Consider the following 26041-nt stretch of genomic DNA (forward strand, 5'->3'; position numbering starts at 1 on the left):
AAAGCTTAGACTGAGTGGGTAAGTGAAGACCAGGAATCCTCCATGGTAGCAATCTTTGAAACGCTTTTGCTACCACATGCAAGACCATGTGGAAAGAAAAGGGTACATGAGTAAGGAAAGGGATTCAAATTCATTAGGAGTTGGGAATATTTTTGAACTGGAGGGAACTATTAATATGAGTGTCATCTTCATTTAACCAAAATGGGACCATGCACCTAATAACTTTGAAAAGATTAGAGCTTTTTAAACTTGAGGTTGAGGGAAAGCTGAATAGTGCAGAGGAGCACATTTTGAATGCTATGAAGAGGGAAGTCATAGAAAACATACATCCTCAGCTACAGGATAAAAAAGAACCTGGCAGTAGGATGTGATGAACAAACAGAGTCTTACTTAAATTGAAGGTAGAAGACTGAGAAATATAGGAAATTTATACATGTTTCTATAGCCTCAAAATAGGAAAATTAAAATGGTTAGACTTAAGAAAGCTAAGAAACTAAATGAACCTGAATAGTCATGTTGAAAACATAACAGATGGAAAACAGTCAGTGGGTAACACCAAGTTAAAAACATACAGGAAAGACTGAATAGGACATACATACAAATGGTGCCATGTGTTAACAGAAGTTTACTGTAAAGACAGATTGATATAGCAGTGGTATCAACAACTCAGCAGTTATATCAACATGCTCATGGACTGGAATGTGCAATCTAAACAGAAGAATAATAATATTGACAGTATAAATATGATTGATAATATTAAAGTCATTGTTTGTCAGTATGGTTTGCCAATGACCTGATCAGGGTGATTACAATGACTGTGACTTGCTGTAGTAGGTGAGAAACACTTTGAGAGGAAACTGTATTTTTTTCTTTTAACTTTGTAGTATAAATGTCATAATTAGGTCCAAAATTCAGACCACATTTTTAGATCCCATAAATGACTGGTTTTGGGAGCAGTTTCACAGGAAGCAGAGTCATTTCCTGACAATTGTGAGCAGTGCACAAGGTCTCTTTCATTTTGTTGTCAAGGAGTGTATTGTAACATCGGCCATGTTGATGCTAGAATAAAAATCTTTGATGGCGTAATGAGAGCCAAATAATCTTAGTCATTGTTTGTAACTTTAAAAGGGCACTATGTAAAAGGGAAGCAGCCTGTGAAAAGGAAACAATTTTTTGCATGTGACTATTTCAAAATGCCTTATCAGATTTTCAGCATAAATACATATTTAAAAGCTATGGCTAAACCAGTATATCTAAAAAGCAGGACAAGAGAAGTTATTAGAAGCAGGAATGTATTAATAAAAAAATGTTAGTTTTATCAAATGGGGTAAAAATGATCAAAACTCACAAGAGGCTAAATGTAGCAACTGGTAGAAGAGTCCAAGCAGTATTTAAGAGCTTGAGAAAGAATGTAAATATTTTTTTCAAGTTGCATATAAGCCTGCCACAGATAGTGTAGACAATCAGAGTTTAGGAGGACTATTCAGAGACACTAAGGCTATTGAAGAAGATAAATTCCTGTGATATATGGTTACACCTTTTTGTCTAACAAGCAACCAATTCTGGTATCAAAGTTAACCTTGCTTTGAACAGGGAATAGGACTAGATGATCTCCAGAGGTCCCTTCCAGCTTTCAGGTTTTGTGATTGTATGATTCTTTTCTGGGAAAACTGTTACATGATGAATCAAAGGCTACGTCTCATCACTTCATGAACAACTGAACGCAGTAACACCATTGTTCCATAACGAATTCCTGTCTTCTGTTGTACTGTAGATGACAAGAAGGTAGATTAAGCAGTCCCTAGTTTGTCTGTTTGTATTAGTTGAAAGCTTTGAGCATTTAAGTGATTCATAAGTAATTTAATTCATACCTAGCTTAATTATAAACATTTTGTTAAATGCACAATTAAAGAAAATGGGGGATCTAGCAGAATGAATCTATTCTGGCTTCTGGTGCACATGTAAATACTTTTAAATGAAGGGAAGAGAAAGCAAGAGAAACCTCACAGCCAGAAGAGCCGGCAATTGCTCTGATATTGATTGCACTACATTATGCATCTTCCATTTTCCTGGTGTACTTGTTGTCCTTTATATAATCACTGAAGTGATCTTGACACCATTATTGGATCTCAGTCTTTCATTGGTAGGTGAAAACAATGGCTGTATGGACTTCTCTTTTCTCTCTTCTGAAAGACTTATTTCTAAAATCTCTAACAGCAATGAGAGCTCCACAAGGTCTAGCCTTGTGCATGGGATACTTTTCTAGATGTTGGGGTGTCACCCACACCACCATCCAATCACTTCTACATCAGTTATTCTAAGTTCTTTGTTTTCTTGAGAAGAATTTTGTTGTCTACCAGGACAGAGTGACATATATGTTGGAAATCTCAGGACAGTAAATAATTATGAGATTTTAATTTTCACTCCCCCATTACAGTACCCAAGGTCATTCAAGGAAACTTAGCTCTAATGGTGACTGAATTTCAGAGACAGAAGATTCACTTTTTTTTTTTTTTTAGTTAAATCATTTTACATGAAAGACATGGGAATTGTCATAGCAGAAACTAGCTACTTATTAAAATGTTAGTAAAGCATGCAAAAATTAAAAATTACAAAAAAAGTCTGTCTAGTATTTTTGCCTGACCTTTTGATTCTAAAGGAAGTACCACAAAAATTACTTTTTCTGATTCAATAAATATTTTGGGAGTTTGTTAAAGGAGAAAAAAAAAGTTGAAAATGAAAACAGTTTTAAAACATTTTTACTGTAAATGAATTCACAAGTACACATATATTAGATAATCATTTTTAATATTGCACTTCATCCTGTGTTGTCAGTGACTACCTGTCAGCTATTGCAGTGGTACTTAAAATATGCAAAGCTGTTAATTGTGACCGTGTCACAGTTATTATGTAAATTTGCGCTGCAGGGTATGCAAACAGTTAACTAGGCCATATGAATTTCTTTGCCAGTTTCCACAAATTATGCTGCAGGGATCCAGCTTTTTTGAGCCGATGACACAATTCAGACTGTAATATACTAAATAACACACAGATCTCAGCAAAGCAGGGTTAGGCATGATTAAATACAATATGTTGGAATGAGGAAGGGTTGAAAGGAATTAGAAAATTTTCATCTAGTCATGAAAGTTTGAGGTTTTCCTGCCTTTCTGATTTGTCTTGAAAGCTTTTCCATATGGATTCCAAAAGTTTCCCTTCTTTTTTCTTTCTTTGAACAACATGTTTGCCACAGCTGTTCTTCCTCTGTCAGGAAAATACTGCAGCTGCCCCTACTTCTGTTTGTTAATTGGTGGGCTATTTCTGTCCTCTGCAAAGGCAGAACTGTGTGTGCCTGAATGCCACTAAAGTGTGAAGTCTTAATGTACTTCTGATGTTCATACCATAATAACCATCTAGCCCAATGTATTGTATAGAAACATTAATGAGCATAATGTTCCATGAAGCTACTCTGTGCAGATCATAGAATTAGTTCTTACTTGCCTGAGTTGACAGGTGGTTTTATTTCAGTTTAGTTTGTTTATAGTGGCACAAGAATTTTAGTTTAAATGGTTAAAATAGTCTTTCTACTGAACTGTTTCAGTTTAGTACTATCACCTCTTTCATCCCCACACCTACTGTGAATTTTCTTTCTTGCATGTGAATGAATAGACTTCATGTAAAGAAGGAAGAGTAGAAGCACTGAGGACTGAAGTTCCCTTTCTAACAAACATATACAGTATGACCACATGATGCAAACTTCTTCAAACTTCACCAGTTCTTCTTAACTCTGATTTAAAAAAAAAGTTCTCTTGAACGCTAAGCTTTTTGTCGCTTTGCTGAAAATCCCAACAGTTAGAAACAGTCCAAAAATATAAATTGCTAATAATTTTATGGCTATTAATGGATTTCTAATTGGTTATTATATTAACCAACTAAGTTTTATATTTAAATTATGCTTTCTAATAATTTTTTATTATTAGTTGCTTTACAGTATGACAAACTACTTCAGTGGTACAGTTCTGAATTGTGCATTAAGGATAATTTTATTTATATTCAAGAAAATAGCATGGCCATTTATGAACAAAAACAGTGAAAACATGTTTTTACAATTGAAATACAATTACAGTAAGTACTCTCATTTTACTAGTATTCTGTCTTCAGCAATTCCTACAGATAAATAATTTATGAAAATAATGCGATTAACAAGCTTCCTATTCAGGCTTGCTTTCCCAAGCAGGCTTACTGATAAGTTTGCAAATTCCTTCTTCAAAACACAGCTGCCTTAATATTCCAGAGCTATCAGAATGGCTTTTTGAACTTGATATCTAAACTAACCCAATCCAGCAGTAACATTATTAATACCTAGATAATGAAAAAAGTCCATTAATAGAAAAGTCTCCTGACCTCTGAATCATGGTAATCAGAGAGGCCAGTTGTCACAGCACTCTCAAAACTAGCCGGCTACAAGAAGGCTTTTACCACCCCATACCAGTTTAACTTCAATAAGTAGTTCCCGTGCCTTGCCCCAGCACGGCCACCAATCCCCCACAAGGTTTCAGAAGTTCATCTGCTGTCCATGCTGTTTTTTCATCCTCTTCAAGCCAGTCCACCCTGCTTCTTGTCTCTCTGCATCCATATTCTTTCTTCTCGAGGCTCATCTTCCAGCCAGCCTCTCCTCATCTGGGCACCCTTCTTCTCTCTGCTTCTCCTGGGGCCTCTCCTACATCCAGGGCACTCCCTCTCCTCCCTCTGCTTCTTCCAAGATCCTCTTCATCCCATACTCCTGTTCATACAGTCCTTAGAGCTATTTAACTACTTAGCAGGAACCAGCCACAGCTGCACATTATCCACGTCATCCAACCCACCGCCCCTGAAGCCAGCCCACAGCTGTATATTATTAATGTTAATTACCCTGCCTTCATTCCTCTACAATTCCTCTACAGCCAGTCTCCAGGTCTTGCATGGGAAAAGGTGGAATAGATACAAGGAAATGTTGTCGCGGCTATGTATTTTTAGAGGGCAGCTTTATTAACACAATGTAGAGAACATACAGCTCTTTCATCAGCAGCTCATATGTATATTCCTATAGACATGTATTTCATGCATTACATGCAACACTTAACATGTTACACCTGAACACAGGAGAAAATCTCATGTGGTCAAAGTAACTGCAGTGTACAAGTAATTCACAAGTTATAACCATCATTTAAAATCTGTGACAAATCTTTGGCAGCTAATTAGTATTAAGTATCTGTTTTAAATCAGCAAGTGGACAAGAATTGGATAAAAACAGATCCCAGTAAAACAGATGATGACAATTGGAAAATACTTTAAAATAGCAAACTACCATAACAGACCTCGAGCCCATGAATTATGGCCACATATACAAAAATACGTAAGGAATGTGCAAATAGTTGACCTTAATCTTATTTGACTTCTGATTGTGTGGGCCCTTGAGTAGGAATACTAAGAAATTACACTTCCGATTAATTGAAGATTTTTTTACGGTATTGTTGACCTGATGCAAATAATACATGTTTTCAAAGCCCATTTGCATGACATCAGAATTTTGATTCTGAAACTAAATTGACATTTTATCTGCACTATAGGTTGCCAGGATGATTCTTATTCTTTGTAGTCCATCACTCTCTGCTGCCTCCATGTAAGAGAATATAAGGATAACAGTTAGTGAAGTCATTGTTCATTCTGCAAACTTCTGGCTTCTCCCACTAACTTGTGTACACCCAGGTGTTCAGGTAACCACTTCCTTCTTAGTGTCTGCTTAGTATGCTCCTACACTACCAACTTACGGTTTCATGATTATTCCAGTCACATTTTTCATCATAGTATTAAGTATCTGTTGTTTCCATTCTAAGAGTGTCTCTTGAACTCTGGGCGACTTCACCAGCCAACCATGAGATCTGCCTGTCTAAGGCTTTGCTTTCATCCCAGCTTCCTAAAACAACCCAAACCTATAAAAGACTTTCTCTCTTGACTTCTCCAGACAGGTCTGAGCTCGTTCTCCTATGTGATTTCAGCTCATGAACATGTAAGTTAGTAATACGGGAAGCTGATTCTTCCAGAAGAAACAGTCCAATAGCACCAATTCTTAAAGCATTTCCCCTGTAATTACTTGGTACTGGGCCACTAATTCTCTTTAAAAATAATGAAATATTATATTAAGTAGAAAAATTTAATCCTTTTCAAAGCAGTCAGTTCTCTAGGCTAGCATTACCCATTTGCTAGGACCAGAGCAATTTTTGGCAGGATTAGTAATGCTCGGGAAAAGCAGAACTGTTTTCTGTCAGGAAAAAAGAATCTGTGCAAGGAACAATGCTGTGCTGGGAGAAGATCTCCCCTGTGGAATTTGTGAAGGGCTGAAAACAATCACAAGACTCATAGGCTTTTTGGTGAAATGCATAATGGATTTTGACCTTGCCTCATCAAACAGCAGTACATAATACATTATGTGGAAAATCCTCAACTCCTACAATAAACGTTTGACTACAGGGTAAAAATGGAACAGAGGAGAACAGGAGTGAAAAGAATCCTATCTTCCTGTTAAATTACATGCTTCTGGAAATTATTCTGGTTGGAATTAGTTTGACCAAATGCTTATGTCTAAAACATGTAGATATGTACATACAAAAAAGTCATCCCAGGCTCTTTATTTTTCTTTTTATCGAGAGAAGTTAAACACGTCTCAGGTGCCGTTCACTAGGTGTCTGAAATATACATCTGAAATAAGTCAGATAAATAATTCCCAGCAGGGTGGGTTTATCTCCATTGACCATAAAGAGAGTCCAGGTTGGCTGGCTCAGATATTGAAGGCTAAATTTTAGGTATCTAACATTGTAAGATGAATCCCAGCCTCAGAGACCACTGTGATGAGGCTGACATAAAAACATGAAGATCTGAGAATTAATTTACTCTTTATCAAATGGTGTTTCTGCTGTGAAATTTGCCTTGAAGATGTAGCAAACAGCAACCCAAGGAACAGGCAGAAGCAGTCTGTCTTGTGAAGGGGACTTCTGTTACTACAGAAATTTCTGTAGCTGTCATCTATCTTGTTTCTTATACTGACACCTAACAAGTATGTGTAATGAAGGAAACAGTAAGAAACTCAGAGGATACCCTATAGTAGGGTATTAGGTAGTTATACTGTATCTGAGCAAGAACTGTACTGGTTGTTTCTCAAAGTGGATCTGTTGGTGTTACCAGATAACAGTTAACTGCATCCTATCCTGTAAGTTAGTGTTCAGAGAAATCTGTGTGGAAGTATGGGTGAAGGTTTTCGTAAGCATTTTATGAAACCCATTGTATGTGTAAATGTGCCAATTAGTCTTACTTGGCAGAGAATGTTAAAATAGGTTTAAAATAAAGGAAAACTTCTGCATGAGTGATATGGTTTGTTATACAATGATTAGCAGGAAAACAGCAAAAAAGTAGTAGCAGCTCACATATAAATGGTATCCTATAATCAGTACCAGGTGCTTGAGTAATACACAGAACTGAAAAATGCAATCTGATAGTTTTAAACAAGCATAGTTCATGTGGTGAATATTAAGAAACATCTTGTAAATCTACAGTGTTTTGCAGTGATGTTATTTCAGAATCTGATTCTCAACTAATAAATCATTATACTATTTTCAATATTTTCAGCAGATAAAAAGATATATATATACAGTATCATGAGCAACTGAGACTGAGCGCAGCAAAAATTATTTAGAATATTTTCCCATAATGCTGTAGTACAGTTACGTTATGAACTGCTGCTGATCATCTCATTTTTAATATAAATAAACAACAAATTAAAAGCTTTTTGAAAGTGCAGAAATAATATGACTACTATATATATGCAAAGAGATAATGCTTGAACTTCTTTTTGATTGTAAACTTTTATTTCATTCTCTGTCTTGTAGTTCAATAAGAAGCTACAGAAACAAAAAAATGCATTTTTCTAAAGATGAGGGTTAGAACTGAGAGCCCCAAGCTTGCTACAGACACAGGATAGCTCTGCAGGAGACCTGAGAAGATCTTCAATGACTTAGAGTAATTCATCAGCTAGGCAAAGATGTAATATGATCACGTTTTGAAAGTTGTGTGAGCAAAGCACAGTGATCTCGTTCCCAGGAGTAAATTTGGAATTGAGAGGAGACCTTGTTTGAAACTTGTCTGAAGGCACTGTCATTTGGGAACATTATACTGTAGGAAACTTGACCAGTTTTTGATGTAAGATGCCTGTGGATATACTTGGCTCATGGGAAGTGCCTGAACTTAAAATAAGAATTTTCCTTTTGACATCCTCTTGTGTTTGGTTTGGTTTGGTTTATATTGGTGGAAACGAGACAGATGTTGCCCACTGTTGTTCTAGATAAGCTGCTGAGATTTTACTTGTTTGGCTGAAATTTTAAGCTTTAATGAGTGGTTTGAGTTGTTGGTTATCTCTGTGCTGTAAAGGTGGAAGTTAGTGAATACCTTCACATTTTAAGGAAGTGCAATCTCATAAGATTTCTTTAAATTCAAAGAATGCTTCTTTAAGAACGATAACATAAAGTGAAAGAAGTTGTTTAAACCCAATAAGTAATGTTTTTATTGCTAATATATCTTTAAATGTGAATATCTGATAAATTGAGAAATCATTATTTCCTTTACGTTATTAAGAACCATTTCATTTCTTTATATACAGATTCTGAAGCTTAACATATTTTGGCATTCCAGTGATACACAGTTAAGTTTTGCAACACAAAGAATGCATTTTATTACTGAATTGAGGAAAGAATATATAGAAGTGTTTTTAAACCTGTGCTCACAAGGTACTGTTATCACTTGTAACTATTTTTACAGTAAAATAAAATTGTTCTATGAGCCACAGATGATGATACGATCCTATGAAATATTTTGTGATGGTAGAATTAGAATATTATGAAAAATGGGAAGAAAGTATTGCCATTCTATATAGGATAAAATAAATTTAAGCCTCCTGAAAATGGCAATTGATGCAGTCCATATATTAAAACATCACATCGTGTGTACCAAAAAGTAAGATGTAAATGTAATTTGAAGGGGAAATGATGAAAATGCTATCCAGGTAAAACTTCATAAAAGTTTCTAGTTTCTAGTAACTTGCTGTTAGAATTGTATCTTCGTATTTTCTTTGGGGTTTTATATAAATATTTACAATTTAACTTGAACAACTAAGCAGTCCCTTTTTTTTCTTTACATAGCAGATGGTACGTGAACAATACACTACAACGACGCCAGGCACTAGCCTAGAGAGGCCGAAGAATGAATATGTCTACAAAATTGGAATTTATGGATGGAGAAAGCGTTGCCTCTACTTGTTTGTTCTCCTCCTGCTTATCATCCTGGTTGTGAATTTTTCTTTGACAATTTGGATTCTTAAAGTGATGTGGTTTTCCCCAGTAAGTGTCCTCTTTAGTTTTCCATTTTTTTGTATGTTCTCTTCTATTCCCAGCCTCACCCCTTATTTTTGTAGATACATCAAGTTCTCTGTGCACAATAGGTGGTTCTTTTTTCTTCCTTCTCAACTGTAATTTGTACTTCGGTTGAAAGTATATTCTCTTTGAACATACTTCCTGATCTGTATCTCTGTATTGGTAATAATCTTTGAAATACTGAGGTTGTTGATACCTTATTTTAAGGTGAATTCTAACCATCCTAAGAGAATGTATTTTCCTGTTGTCTCAGTGTCTGTTTAGTTTATATTTTATATGTGTGTTTGCTGTAACTTTTATCTCAACCAGAATTCCTTAGTGTTGAAAGATTGCTAGCAGTCGCCGTTTTTTCTTAGCTTCCTTCTCCTTTTTATCAGCATCTAAAATGTAACAATTTATTTGCCCAATTAATTACAGCTCAGAGGTAATTATTACTACTTCATACTTGAGGCTAAGCAGCTATATTTTTCAGGAATAAATTTAATAACTTTCCACTGTCATATATATTTTAATATTTATAATGTAATTTTGCATGTAGTAGATTAAAAGGTAGCTTTCAGATGTCTGCAAGATGTAGCTTTAGTCAGAATGCAATAAAATGCATCAATGAATATTGAAGTTAAGCTAATTTGCTCCTAACATGCAGTCGTGATACACAGAAGATTTGAATAGACTTGTTACAAGGAAAAAAAAAAAAAAAAAAAAGTAAATTCCTACAGTGCTGCCCCTGCTACTGGAGAAAATGTTAAAGGTCCCATTATCTATCATTGTTACACCTCTGTGACTAAGTGAAGGCCATTTTATCTTCATAGAAGCATGTCTATACTCTACTTTCTCTTACTATAAAGTAAGTAGGTTAATTTTTAAGTCCTACTTACTACTATAGTTACTAGTGCTTGAATTCCCATCAAGTTTCTTCCCCCACATAAATTCTTTTCAGCACTGTTACTGTCATACAGATTACAATGCAGAACATCTTAGATCACATACAATTTTTCTGTTACGCAGTTCACATGGAAGATGTGCACTTAGTGACTGCACATCATGAATCACAGAGAAGATGAATAACTTAAAAATTGTTTTCTGTGTGGCTCAGGCTTTTATTTTTAGGGAGTTTTTGAAATTATTTTCTGTTGGTCTGGTTTCTTTGTATGAAACTGGGTGTTTCTTCTCTAGTATCAGTCTATTAGTCAGGACTAACAAAAATAGTTTCAGAAACTTCACTTCTAGGAACTCCTGTCTCCTACTAGTTATCTGTGAGGCACCAATTGCCTTGATCTGCTGAGGAACAGTGTCCTTCCGCCTTGGCAAGAAGAGCAGTGAAATAACAGCTCGAGTAGTGCAGGCTTTCATTCTTTCACAGAGTGGACTATGAATGCCGTGATTCTAAGACTTGTCCTAATTCTCTGTTAAAAAATCGGTATTCATGACATACCCAGTTAAATAGTGACTTCAATGTAATGCCTTCACTTATTTGGGATAATCTGAGGGAAATATCTATATTTCAACTAATTATCAGCTATAAGAACATTTGTGCAAAGTACACGTGTATGTCACAGTCCTCACCAGAAGTATGTATGAGGTCATTAAGAATGGAGAACTTTTTTTTCTGGGTATTGTTATAATGGAGTATATCTGTCAAGACAAGAAGTAACTCTTGAAGGTGTGAGAAGTATCATACAGAAAAGCCCTGCTACCCTCTTCAGAAAAAAAAGAAAGAATATAGATGTTAATTGCACGCTTGAAGTCTGGAAGTATAATTGAAGCATCACAGTCCTTTCCTGTGTCTAAGGAAATATGATTTGTAAAGAACGTGTGTAACAGACATAGAAATTACCAACGCTATCATCAGGTCCTTTTCCTGTTGGAATTAAGCATTTATCCCTCCAAGTTTTTGGTTAATGTTTCAAAAAGAGAGGTAACAATATATTCACAGAAATACATTTTTATGGTTCTGGTGTTCCAAGCTGGAGAAGTATTTGCTGTCTAGTCAGTTGATTCTTATATATCCTACTTATCCAATTAAACATGCCCATTATTGGGAAGAATAGAAAAGTAATGATGAAATATTATCTTATGCAGTCACCAGTTATCTGGCAAATATTAGTCTGTCAGCTGTGATAACACTTTATATTTATTATGCGTTCAAGGTATATTATGTAGAGGTTCTACTACTTACCATGTTTAATATTAATAATAGATATTGTATTTTTAGCTAAAACTTTAAAAGTATTCAGATTCAGTTTTTTAAAAATACATTAAAATGTTATCCTTGTTAACAGTATTAGAATATTAATAGCTAATAAAATAGTATTTCTCTGTAGAATATTACAAGAAACAAGTTGTATTACTAAGGTTGATAAACATATTCAGAAAAACATGATAAACGTTTTTAAAGTTATTTTTATAGTACATTTCTGAAGAGAGTTTGTGCCCGAAGAAAGCTTTAAACATAACATGATGGTAATATGTAGTTCTATTAGGAAAACAGTTTTGCAGTATAGTGCACAGGGGTGCTGATGCTTTAGTGATTGATTGGCATAGTTCTATAGCACAGCCCTTTCATGAGCCCACTCAAAGTTGACAGAATTGTTATTTAGATATCAAAGTTACTGTTATATGATAAAAACTACTTCCTTTTTCTGGAAGGCATCCTTAAATCTTTCATTAAATAATAACTTGCAGTATAGAAAAATCACATGCTATGTCTATTCATAGTTGCAGATTAAAATAATAATGAAATTATGAACAGAGCCTCAACAAGCTCTGGCATGGAATGAATCCATGCACACATCTCCTGTCTCAATCCCAAAAACCAGAGTGTGATAAATGCAAACAAGCTAAGCCGATAAAGGAGAACGTAAACTAGACATAGATATGCTGCAAGATTAATAGATTTTAATCTCCTTGTAGAAATTTGGAAGAATGATGAAAGATGGAGACTTTTCTAAACTCCATTGTTTGAGAGGCCTTCAGTATTAAACGAACATGACTAAACTGGACAGAATTTAATTTCATTTCATAAAATCTAGATTAAAGGGGAGCAACCTGAACAGAGAATGTATTCCTTTTCTCGTACTGTTCCAGTTACATAATGTATGAGCATCCCCAAGGTGTGCAAATTGATTTACAGGGATCAGATATATCTCATTCTTTTTTTCTCTCCCAGAGTTCCAGTGGACAGGATCTCAATTTTTTGGGGGGATGTGAGAGAAGAACACTGTGAATTCATTATATTCAGCTGTTTTAGGGAAGACTGATTCAAATATATTATATCAAATATAATATAAAAAAATCTTCAGCTTGGTGAATAAGGTGAAACAGAGTAATACTAGAATTAGTTTTGCACGAAAATTAGAAATTTTGAAAAAAACCCTGGAGACTGGATTTAATGTGTTACCCTCCTCTACACAGAGGCCAGTAATAAGTGTTGCAGGGGTCTGTCCTGGGACTGATCCTTTTTAACAACTTTATCAATGACTTAGAAGAGATGGTAGAATGCTTGCCCACTACATTTGCGGATGATACCAGTCTGGGGGTACTGTTTAATAGTTTCAAGACTTGGGCTGACACTCAAAGAAGCCTAGACAGGCTGGAGGTATGGTCCAACCTTATGAAATTCAAGAGGGACAAATGCAAAGTCCTGCTTGTGGAGAGGAAGAGCCCCTGGCGCTAGCACAGGCTGATTCTGCCTGGCCTGGGGCAGCTCTTTGGAGAAGGCCCTGGGGGCTGGTGGGCAGCAAGCTGAGCATGAGCCAGCAGTGAACCTGGCAGCAACGAAGGCCAAAAGTTTCCTGGGCTGTATGAACAGGGGCAGAGGCAAAGACTCCAGGAAGTTATTATCTCCCTTTACACAGCACTCATTAGACATGCATATAATACAGCCTCCAGTTTTGAGCTTCCCAACAGAAGAGAAATATTGATGCACTTTAATATCATTTTTGCTTTTAAGATTTGTTTTGTGGTTGGCCATCTGATGTTGCCAAGACAGAATTTCTTTTTTTTCTCTAAATAATATTACACCACTGATTTCCTCTGAAAAACTCATTGCTAATCTGTTTTACGCTTCTGACAAAGACAAGATAAATGCTTCACCGGAAAAAATATATTCCTCTTTTACCCTGTTGTCTTAATTGATTAAAATGACTGCGTAATTTTAAAATCGTCCACTGACTCTAATTAGCTTGTAACATTTTAATTTCAAGGCCATCAGCTATATTAGACTAGACACTATCATATGAGATGAAAGTTCATCCTCGTAGACATTATCAGATCCTGAAATATTTAACTAGAAGAATACTGAATATATTGAATGCAAGAATACTCCTTACTCTCATTGTTCTTTTCCAGATCCTTATTGTGATATAGACTATAGAATTGGGCAATTCTCAGTCTTTCTAGTTGGAACTGTCTTGATTTACATGGAAAAACTGATTTTGTATTGGACTGGATATAACACATGCTTTAGCTGTCAGACGTTTACTGTACCCACCTTGGAGACAGAAGTTTCTCTTGAAGCTTCTGCTCTAATTAATATTTAATAAATTTATATGAACCAGAAAAAAACCTACTAGAGAGTAAAAGATTCCCAACATCAAATGTACTATAGTCGGTTGGTTAGGGCATGGAACTCTGGGAGAAGATATAAAATCAGATTTTCCCAGTGAAAGGAGGAATTTTAATCCGGGAGTACAACAACCCACTTGAGCCCTGCCGCCACTTGTTCTTAAGTAAAAGGACATGAGTACCTCTTCATATGGCCCCTCTTTTTCCTTGTAGGCTTTATTTGTAAAATGGTCCCTTATGAGATTTTGATTGTGTTCATGTCCAATGGTGATCAGATAGTTTAACTTCAGAAATGTTAGTATTCCTAGATCTGTTGGACAAGTGAGCAGGATGTTTGAAAATCTGTATTTTGGAATTCTTAAATTATTTAAGTGTCTCCGTAACTAATTACCCAACATATAAAGTCCATATTGGCATGACTCTAGATGGCTGCATGACTGGCAAAACATTTGGAAAAGTTGGACAATGTTGAGCTAATCTGTATAACAATGTTTTATACAACAGTGAGCATCTGAAAGCTTTGTAGAGATTATCTGGTCAGTAGGAGGCATTAACAAGGTATTTGGCTTCTCAGTTTGTTACGTAACTGATACAATTTCACTACTATAATCTTTTGCTTGCATTGCTGCCTCAGTGATTTCTGAGGTGTTTTTTTTTTCTTTTTGCATTTTTACTTTTCCATTATCTTTATATTCCTTAGAGAAAACTAAGTTCATGAGACTGATTTCACATTTTCTCCTGAATATAACGGTCTTTAGCTGTTCTACCCTGCTATTAGATAGAGAACTAGTACTCACCTGGTCAGAACTTTGCCCATAATACTGACCCATTGTGTCGACATTGTAATCAGTGAAGCCCTGGACCAAAATTTTTAGATCACTGTTGAATTTTGTAGATTGTCATGCCAGTACTTTAAAACTGAGGTGTGAAAAAAGCACCTGATCAGATGATTACCATTTCTGATGCACTAGCAAATCGTGTTCAGAAAGCCCACATTAATTCAGTTATGATATAATTTAGGTTATGCTACATTATCATAATGCCAGGAACAGTTTAGCGCCAAAGATTATTCCTAATATTCTTTAGCCTCTGATGGAGAAACCCATGTTTCCATGGGTTTTTGTGGATGCCACAGCTATCACAATCTCCCGGAATGAGAAAGGTCAAGGCAATTGTGCAGTATCTCATGTTGATGAAAGTCATAAAACAAGAGTGTTCCCCAGAATACGTAGTGTCCTTTCTGCAGTGTGGTTTTTGCCATGTAGCGCAAGTTTTGCTCTGACAAAAATTTTAAACACAGTGTGAGTAAAAGAGGCAGACAGGTCTTTGTAGTTTTAGATGCACTGTCAGTCAAACGTGATTCAAATCTGCACTCATTCCCATGTTCTCCTGCCATCCACGTTAAACCTTGCTTGGGTTTGAGTCACTAACATGAGGAGAGTCAAGCCCTAATACTAAGCCTTGGAACAACCTGTGGATCACCTTATCGTGACAGGAATTAATTTGGTATATGGAGGGCCAAGCACAAAATGTCCAATCCACCAATGCATATTCTAAGCGTAGTTCTTCCTAAGAACAGGCCAAATGTTTAGCCTGCTTTAATGCCTGCACTTCAGCTGGGTTTAAATACATAGACATTGAGAATTGGAAGGTGTGTGCATATTTAGGCTAGAGTATGGTCTTTACTTGCAGTTTCTCTTTTTATGCACACATATTTCTGGCACCAGAATAGATAGGACAGTTGCTACAGTTAGACAAACATACAGAATTTTCCAAATATTATTCACAGGTATTTTCTTCTTTTGGCATGAGTGCTCTACTGATATACCTGTTCCCAGAAACTTTTTATCACAGACATACCACTCTGCTAATCTTCTTGGGTTCTCATGGGCAATTAATAATGAATTGTACAGCAAAAGTATTAAAAATTCTTTTAAAATATTTTTCAAAGTCTTCTATAAAGCAATATCAATTTATTTATATTTAACTGTACGACAAAAATGTTGAAAAGCTAACTATATATAATATATATATACATTAGTTGGCTGACAATGATACTGATCTTGATCTAAATATATATATTTTGAAAAAAAACAACTGATTATAATCAAATACTTGCGTGAACAACTATTTAAGCACTTCGAAATTCAGGCATCAAAGATGGAGGTAATTAAGGAAATATGAAAAATACAAAACTAGGAATGTGATTAATTAAGAAAGCACAATTTTAACTGAAAATCAAGTAACACTTTCTGACACTGAGACTTACTAGACTGTGTGATAGCATGCCTTATTAAATTGGAGATGCCCAATCATTTGGAACATTTAAAACCAGACCAGACAGCAATAAAAATGTGTGGTAAAAAACACTCATTCACAGCAAGAGTTCTCCTTCACTGCAAAGACATACACTAATGAAATTGTACAGCCTTTCCATGCGTTTTATGATTAACAGTGCTCCATGGAATTAGTTGCCATTTTGAGAATGTTACATTTTTTAATACTGAAATGAAATGAAATATTTATTTAATTATTCACAAATTCTCATCCTAATTTTTAATAAAATGTTTTCATATCAGAACACCAATATTCCATAGTTTCTACTCTGAATAATCCTGAACAGCTGTATTTTGCTATCTCTCCAATATATTAAATATGATTTGCCTTCAACCAGGCCACAGTCATTCCCATTTTCTCTGTCAGGTGGTGAATATTTAAATATTTTATGGAAGGAGTAGTTTTTGAAAGATATTGAAATACCTACTGCAGAAAAGCTGTTATCAAAGAAAGCAAGATTTCTCAGTACTGTGATATATACTTAGGTACATATGAAAATGTATTTTATTAAAGCATTTTATTAATCTGAATTATATTATGAATCAAATGTGGAAGAGTGTGGAAGAGCACTTGTTTAAATTAAAAAATGTGTTTTTGGTATAATTTGTAATCTTGATAAAGAGTTTTCAAAGATGTGAGTACAGTGAGATTCTAGTGTACATGCAAGTGTAAGGTCTGTGGACAGATGAGTTCATGAGGGCTTGACTGCAGGTTCTGATTCTGCTTTGCTAGTTTTAAGTTGTATGGGAAAACTTAATGAAGCTGCTTTTGGCAAACACTCTGCCAAAGGAAAAACAGATGTTCTGATCTCATGGTCTGATGTACCTTCTTTTCTGAGCTCAGACACAATCAGTAACATTCAACTGCACATTTCCTTGGGGTTTTGGCATGTATTTTTGCTCCCAGGAGCAAGCAGAGCTGTTCTAATGTAGGAAATAGTAATGAAGAATGATAGAGCTGGTGAAATTTACAGTTTGTGTGGTTCAGGAATGACCTGAAAAATGTCTGTATCCATGAAACAGTCTGATTTTTCTAGTGCTATTAGCTATATTCTATTCTATATTCATAGAAGAGGTTAAATCTCCATAAAGACTTTTAATGTGTCTTCAAATTATCATTTACTCAGCAATATTATTACAGAAATTAAAAATTACTGTAACATTTCTTAGAATAACATAGGTTGACACAGATTGAGGTTGAGCACACTGATGACAACAAATAACATTTGCAAAATGTGGGACCTGAAGGCTTCTTTCCCAGTGCCTGGATCCAAGTGCATACCTGATTGCACCTTGCCTGCGTGTGAGCTCCAACCTTGATCTCAGGTGCCTGAGTGCTTACAAGAGTGATGTGTGCAGGCCCTCTTCTGCTCAAAATCCACTCTCCCAAAGAGGTGCTGATACGGTGATGGGGGACATGCTGTGGCATGCACTTACTGTGCCATTTAGTACCCGAAGTCAAGCCCAGCCTACTGAATCAACCATAAGACGAAGAAAATGAAAAACTTGGATCTAATTCCTATTTCTGTGTTCCATATACAAATAATTGCATATGCATTCATGTATGAAATCCAGACATCTGATCAGAAACATTCACTATGCAGAGTTCCTGAACTGCCGTTTTTCCATGTGCAACTTTTGGGATGTGTCAGTTTTGAGACTGACACTGAAATGACCTAATGTGCAATGTCTAGCACAATAGGGCCTCCATCCAGATTGGGACCTGTGAGCACGACAAGACTGGGAAAGGACAATAAATCCTATGTAATAAGCAGTTTCCCATTAAACAGATATGTTCTCCTAAAATGTACAGATCTGCCTGCCAGAGAATTTCAGGAGTATTCATATTGAATTATACCTTTGGAGTTCTGCTGGTTTTTTGATTCTCTCTTTTACCGCACACAGAAACTGTTTCCATACAGGTTTTCCATAGTGGACCAGTATGTAGAAGACAGAGTCAGAACCAGCTGTATAGTTCTTCAGAAGAATCATTTAATAGCCTATGGCTAAGCCATACACCAGTTTTGTTTCTCTTGGTGTGAATTAACAAGAAAATCCAATGGTTTCTATGATTCTCTGCAGGTCTTTGAAGACTTTCAGATACGTAACAAAAGATCTTACTAATAGCCTTACTACTGTTTTTACAAATCCCCAAGCCTGTAAATTCTAGAAGCACATGACCACTCCTACAATTTCTTCCATTCCTTTTTATCTAGCGTATGTTTTCCCATTGTGTTTAAGAAACGTACCTGCCCTGTCCACAGAAATAAACGTGAAGTCCTTACATTCTTGTTTCCTCAAAGGCTTTCCACAGTTCTCTATCAGGTCTTCACACATTTACTTCCCTAATGACCTGAAACCTCCATCACCTGTTTTGTTGATTCATTTTTTGTTCTAATAGTTGACCTACTTCCTTTTTAGGGAGCATGCAGGTGCCATCTCCGTATATAACGTGTGTACATATAACAATGGTCCCATATATTCTCAAGCACTTCTTTTTTGGCTTTTAAAATGTCTTTTGGTTAAAAGCCTTGTCTGTACCTTCAAGTCTGCTCAGACAGAACGATTATGAGAAGTCGTGTTTGTCCACACTTAAATTGCCTTATATTTAGGTGCACTGACTGCTGCTACTAAACTTTTCCAAATATACATTTCTGTATACATAAAGCTGTGGGGAAAATGTAGTTGAATGAAGTGTAATAATAATTAAGCAATACAGAATGAAAATGTAATTGATTTAAAACTCCTCATTATCTGTGCTGGGAAATACATGAATTTCCTAAAACTTTCTTCTTGCTTTTTATGTTGAAATATTTATTTCATGAGTGAAAAACAGGGTTTTATTTAAAAAAAAAAATCATCTTCAACCAAATAAAAAATTTGAAAATATATGATCAGGTCCTAACTATGGAGTAGGGTATGGATTGGAAATTGTCAATTCTATATGTAATCCAACAGGAACTGCAAAAAGCTCTCACCCTTTCCAACTTTATATTTCATTTCCTTGTCATTGCTGTTATTTTTTGTGTACATTGTAAAATTAATTTATACAAATACGTGGTAAGCTACCATTTTATTGATGCATAGCATATATTTATGCCATTATTTTAAAGCTGGTATTATTGTCAGTGCTGGATTAGAGCTTGCTGTGATACAGTATAGGGAAAATTCAACAGATTTGTTTTACATTTTGCTTGATGAGATTTACAAAAATGCATTTATCAATAATGTCACCAGAGAAACATCATATTAGATTATTATATTTTTATGTATAAAATCTGTTCTTACTAAATTTTTGTACCATGAATCAAAAAGTGGCCATGATGGCCTTTAGCAAAGATGACCAAAACTCTGCTCATAAACTTTAATTTATCAGTTATACTAAGATGAGGGGAAGTCTGGGTAATTCAAAATTAAGTTGGATTGTTAATGGAGATGATCTGTTTTTAATTGTGATATACTGCAGTGGCTGCCATTTTGTATGATATTTTAAAATGAATATGAATGATAATTGCAAGACAAAACATAAGGTAAATTATTTAATTAATTAATTTCACACAGAGCTAGCTGGAGGCATCTTCAACAGTGCTTTGTGATGAATGCAATATCTCTTTGTCCTTCTTCCATCTCACATTTTTGTCATCTTGACTATTTAGACAGCAAATTCTGTCAGGGTGGAGATGCTTGTCACTGTGTGCTTACACAAGGCGTAGAGCACTGAGACCATAAGATGAAACATCCCCTTGTACAAATGATAGGATTTACAATATTGAATCAATGCGTAGTCTGTGTAATCATATACACCGTGCAAATATCCCTGATTCCTCAGAGGAATTCAAAAAATAAAGATCATGCAATGTTGTTCTGAAGAAAATCCTCTTGACAACCTTTACAAATCAAAGGAAAAGATTTAATTCCATTTCCTTAGCTAAGTTGCTTAATTACAAATGTTAATACAATAAAATGAATTAGCCAACTTATGAAAAATCAATTCCTGAATAAATACATGTAGCAGTGGGAGTATCGGTCTATTTTTTTAATGTTGAGTAAATCAGTCACAGGAGATGTAACGCCAGATGTAATGGCATTTTTATTAGCTGAGTATTATCCAGCTTTGAAATGTCTGTAGGAACAGATGGAATTTGGTCCTCACTGAACAAGGAAGTGAAGCTGGAACCGAATCTGTTTTGAGAAGCCATTTTATCCTCTTGAGTAATACCTGTTGTAATTAATACCTTTCTTTACTTAAGAAAGTCTGTTATTGTATATATCAGGACAAGGAGGACCTGAAAATATCTTGACAGTATGCTTCTTAAATATTAATCCTGTTTTATGAAAGGAATCTTATCAAAACTAAGCAAATGCCAATGATGTGATGAATTTGCATCTTTCATTTCCTCAAATAAATATTGAGTTCAAAGTGGCCATCTACTTTTCTAGATCATGGAATATTACCTACCCTCTTTCTACCCGTATCTGTAAAGAATGTTTTAGTCTGTATCCAGCTCTAAGCCAGGTGAAACTCACTTCTGTTCCAGGAGTGCTTGCTGTTGCTAAGGGCTCTGACTTGACCCATGTCTTTGACAGAAAAGACTCCACTGTCACCTAAGAAGAGGAGTCGGATAACCTTCTCTGTCTGAGCCCAGGAAATAGAGTCCTTGCAACAGAAAACGAGATGAGGCATCAGTAATGTTATTACTATACCAAGCACGTACTTAGCTCCAAAATAGATATTGTAAGTCAAACAGAGAGTTTCATCAGATTCATTACCAATCCTGTTTTGCTGATTGCTTTTTAACAATCTCTACCCACAGACCTATTATCTCAATGAAACAGTACACTCTTGTTTGCAAAGCAAGTTCTCCAAATAGTAATTGCTGCAAGAAGTACTGCAGTGAAAGCTGGATCTATAAAGCCATTAATTGAACTAGCTTTGGGGCACAACAAATGATGTCTTGGTCTGAACTTGCCAAGGTCTTTCCCTGGGCTGGCCTAGAAGTAGGATGTAAGTATCCTGTAAGTAAGAAAAGGCGTTTCCTGAATGGAAATGCTGCATCCTCTCTAGTCTGAAGTTAATATCATTATCAGTTCCAATCAGCAACTACAGCATGTGTGGATTTTTAATATTTGGAAAATTTGAATATTCAAGGAGCAGATACTACAAATTAAACTTGCTGTTAACTCCTGAGAGAGGAGCCACTTGATTTGAATTGAGTGTGTGTTAAAGCTAGTGTTTGAATCAACTTGGAGATCTTTTGTTGTAACGATGCGAATATATGGATATGCCTATCTTTCCAGTATTTGATCTCTACCCAGAAGAGGAAAATAGATATCTTCCTGTGCAGCTATTAGCTGATACATAGACCAGAAGTTTAATTTCTGTTGTCCAGAGGAGTCTGAGGACTGCAGTTGAAGTGAAGTCAGAAGGTGCAGCAATAGTGATGATATGATATGAAATTATACGAAATTATAACAAATTATATGAAATTATATGAAGACTGGTTGACCCAATATAGTCAGCCCCCATGTGTTTCAGTTTCTATATTGACAGGAAAACGTAAGTTACAGTTACTGGTTGAATTGAGGTGACTAGAAATACTATTTGGAAACAGAATGAATGTTCCTCATGCCTCATCCTTGTTTTTAAAGCCACATGCCTACAGCAGCAGACCTCTACATTATTATATTGGCTTGGGAAATAAGTCCCAAAAATATTATCTGATGCTGTTTTGACTCCATAATCCATAGACAGCATGAGGCTCAACTACCTGAGGGCAAGTTGCTGTGAGTGCAAAAGCCCTAGAGCTACATCTTCTTTCCACACCTGGTAGTCCTACGGCACTGTGCATCTCCTTCCACGTGACTTTCATGGTCATGAGCCAGTGCAGGTCCCAATATAACAACAGGTGAAAGAGGGAAAGTTCTTGCATCCTGTTTTAACAAGACAGGCCTTTAGCACTAGCCATACCAATGCTGTTAAACTTGCTTTTATCCAGTCATTTCTCCCTTTTCTTTGACACAGATATTCATAGCCAGAAGAAGGTGGCCATACCACCAGAGCCATCAGTATGGCTTTTGGAACTTTTTGGTCCTGAAGAAGGACTTAGTCCTTCTACAGTCCTTTGAAAGAAACTTTAGGGCCTTTCCATGGCTTGTGGACGTACTGCACTCCTCTGCTGGCTTTGTGGAGGACGGAATTGCTTCCCATTATTTCGGAGGGAAAATATTTTATATTTGTTGTGTCGAAAAGAATGATAACCCACCCAAGACACTCCTCCCATCCAGATGCTCCATAGCACAGTGAGTCTTACCTAGGATTCTGGTAGTGGTGGCTACTCATTTCAGGTTGTTTGGAGTACCCCTGTATAAGCAATTCAGTTTTGTTGAGCTTTTATGAGGCTTGAACACACTCTCAGCTGGAATTTTTTGTAGAAGGCCTTGTCTCTGTTTCTACAAGCACTTATGTCCTCAGGAGCATATTCAAATGATGAAAAATGCTTTTAGTGCGGTTGAAGACATCCTGTTACTCCAATTAGAATATGCATAGCAGTTTTGAAATGAAGACTGGTCACACCTTTGTGAACACTAATGCTAAATTGCATCTTTGATGCATAAGGGTTTGGCAGCTGCCAGCAGTTTCCATGCCAGTCAACTCCTTGCAGCAATAGCAAAATCTGCTTAGTGTCTACAGAGGTACCATTTCATCCTCCTCTTCTATACAGCTCGGTCCCTGCCTCACTGAGGGCTGTGAGTAATTAGAAAATGAGTCTCAAGGCTATAAGCACAATAATGTGTTATAGCTCAGGGCCAGTACACTCAAGCAGTGACTGTCACCAACATCAGGATAACAAGAATCCAGACTTGCCATATATCTATGTTCAGTGAAGCACTTCCCCCACACACAATCAATAGCTTATTGTATAACTGCATCAAAATCCACATCTAACTGATACCTGGACACTTTCCCCAAGTCAATAGAAATAATAGAAATATTTTAATTCAATGATTTGAATAGGAATGGAATCAAAACCTTGAAACTGAAAGCATCAAGGTTGTTCATCACTGAGGAAGTCACAATACTCAGTAAATAATAACTGCCTTCTCCTAACTGGTAATGTAAGAAGCAGAGTGGTTGTCAAGAGATTATGTGTAACTATTATACTCTTCTGTTTTATGGAACTTCTCATTGGATCTCAGTGCATTAGGGTGTTTGTTTATCCTAAATCCCTCTCTTATATTCCACGTAACTTCAATTTGCCAATTATAAAAGGGGCATAATAGAATTTCCTCATATCACACCACTGCATAACTCGGTACTTTTACAATCTTGAGATGCTAAGGAAATAATAATTGTTTAGTCACAAAGGTAATAGAAGTGAGGATCATTATATGAAATCCACATTTTTCTTGTTCTCATGCATGTTATAGACTTTATCTGTTAGTCATCACAGATAGTCACTTATGCAGGTAAACCAAGTCTAAATTTCCGTGTGTTTTTGCACGTCCCAGTGGTCAATGAGAATGGATAAGAGGCTCTTATTCAAATATGTGAGAATGTGAGCTTTGTGTCAATGCTTAAATGAAAAATCTGATGACAAAAATAGGACATACTTGAAGACGTACAAAGTAATCCTGAGTGATATGACTGGATTTACTGAAAAATAAGAACGTATAGATAAGTTAAATGCTAAGTTTTGTCATATGGCATATTATTCCTGATGTCAAAGACATTCCTTTGTCTATATAGCATTTTTAGAATAATCATTGCTGAAAAATCTGAATCCATTAGAAAGGCTGTGCTGAGTAAATTGCATAATCTTCTTTTTCAACGTCATTATAGGGTTTTTTTTTCTCTGCTAAACATTTCTTCCTGGCAAAGCCAAAGGCAGGATGGAGATTGCCACCCAGGAGTTTGTTAATTTTCCCCACCAGCTTCAGAGCAAGAATTAATTGCTACTTCTTCCTCTGCCTTCTTAAATTTCAGATTTGTCAATGTCATTTTTAATACTTGCTCTATAATACACTGTTTATTTAGTTCTTTATATTCCAGAAAAATATGCAAACTGTGTTTAAACCTGATGTCTAGTATATTCTACTTTCACCTGATGGGAAAAGGCATGAGATCAGAGCAAATAACAAGACCCTAAATTTAGTTAAACGAGAGCCATTTGATAGTGGTATTTCTTTAGAATATCCTGACATTTCATGTCATGTTTTTCTAAAATGTTTGTCTTAAAACTTGTGTGTTTTTACAGTGTTGAAGTGATCTCTGTTTTGTATTACAAATTAGAAAAAAATATTCATAGTTTTCACTAGAAAAACATCTTTCTAAATTACTCCATGCTGGCTAGGAATTGTGATTGTGAAATCCATAGGGGACTCATCATAGGTATTTTTTTAGTTTTGCCTCATGAGATGTATCAGTATATACCAGGTACTTTTTAAAAGCTTTGCAATGGTGTAGCATTTAAAAATTGTGTCTGCTTCCACTGAGAAAAGTCAGTACATTATATATTTCAAAGCAGTAAAATATTTGACCCTGTGTAACATATTCCATAAATAACTACTCTAAAAGCCTCTCTCCTGAAATAAATCCTTGCTGAGGAGGAATCGTAGTTGTGCTCTCCAGTGGAATGAACTGCTGACATTAGTATTTCTTACCTTATGGAATTAACAAAGCTTGTTTCTTTGTCTCTCTTAAAGCCTGTTAAAATAGCTGCAGTTTTTCATTGAAGGCTAGTTAGACATTATTTAGCATTTTTTATATAGAGATAAATACATAAACTCATTTGTCAGAACGTAGAATATTTGAAAACAATGGCAATCTCTTAAAGTTTTAACTTTTATCATTGGTAGGCATAATTCATTAGATGAACAGGTTATTGATGTATCATCATCAGTGGCCTGTCATATATCTCTTCTCTGCTTATGTGGAGACAACCTGAAAAATACTTGGAGGGGAAATACTTTTTGGATTTATTGTTTTTTATTTAGCCCTTCCACCTACTCCTTGTAGTTTAAAGCAGTTGATCTGAAATATTTTCACATGTGGCTGAACTGTAAGTCTGCAAATTTTTTGCAGAGTTTTCTCTCACTTTTTATGGTAGAGTGAGTGGTGAATCCTTTACAAATTAGCTAAATACCAGTGAAATACCTTGTGGCTGAAGCTTGCAAGTCGTCAACAGTATTTACTGAAGTAATTCCTCAATCATTTTTCACATTATCAATTCTATGATAATCATAAAAGTAAGGAAAAAGAATGAAATAAGATACGTGCTGGAAGAGCACAACTGGGCTAAATTTGGGAAGGAGTGTTTAAGAATGAGGAAGGTACAAAACCAGACAAGCAGGTGATAAAGAGAAAGGAAGATGATAGTGTGAGACTTAGAGCCTTGACCTACAATTAGAGCAGAAAAAAAAAATAAACCAAGGAATGAAAAATTAATTAAAAAGAAGTAATTACTGAAAATGGAAGCAAATAAAAATCCCTCTTTGTCTCTTCAATAGAGTTAGAATTATTACATTCCTTGTAAAATACATTATTAATAGAATAAACCTTGAGATGTTAACTTAAGGTTTGTTTTATGTGAGTACTCATGTAAAATTTTATTGTTCACGGCATTTTTAGAAGGCAAGTACAAAGTCTATTTCAACACAGCCAATACAAATGCCCTTCTTTTTAAT

General features: G+C 35.6%; 1 protein-coding gene and 1 long non-coding RNA gene across 11 annotated transcripts in view; one reads left to right on the forward strand and one right to left on the reverse strand.

The window, feature by feature from the left end:
- LOC308059287 overlaps nucleotides 1–26041 on the reverse strand; it is a 159022-nt gene that overhangs the window by 107003 nt on the left and 25978 nt on the right. The gene's annotated exons all lie outside the window — the stretch shown is intronic.
- SGCG (sarcoglycan gamma) overlaps nucleotides 1–26041 on the forward strand; it is a 155277-nt gene that overhangs the window by 78243 nt on the left and 50993 nt on the right. For 3 of the 10 annotated variants that reach the window (XM_080376369.1, XM_080376375.1, XM_080376370.1), the window contains one exon: nucleotides 9225–9422. In XM_080376369.1, the coding sequence (XP_080232495.1) occupies nucleotides 9225–9422 (198 nt within the window). Of the gene's footprint in view, nucleotides 1–8686; nucleotides 8814–9224; nucleotides 9423–26041 lie in introns of those variants that run through there. The other 7 variants (XM_080376372.1, XM_080376374.1, XM_080376376.1 and 4 more) reach the window with 5 other exon arrangements.

This window comes from Falco punctatus (assembly GCF_963210335.1).
Source record: "Falco punctatus genome assembly, chromosome: 2".
NCBI classification, from domain to species: Eukaryota; Metazoa; Chordata; class Aves; order Falconiformes; family Falconidae; genus Falco; species Falco punctatus.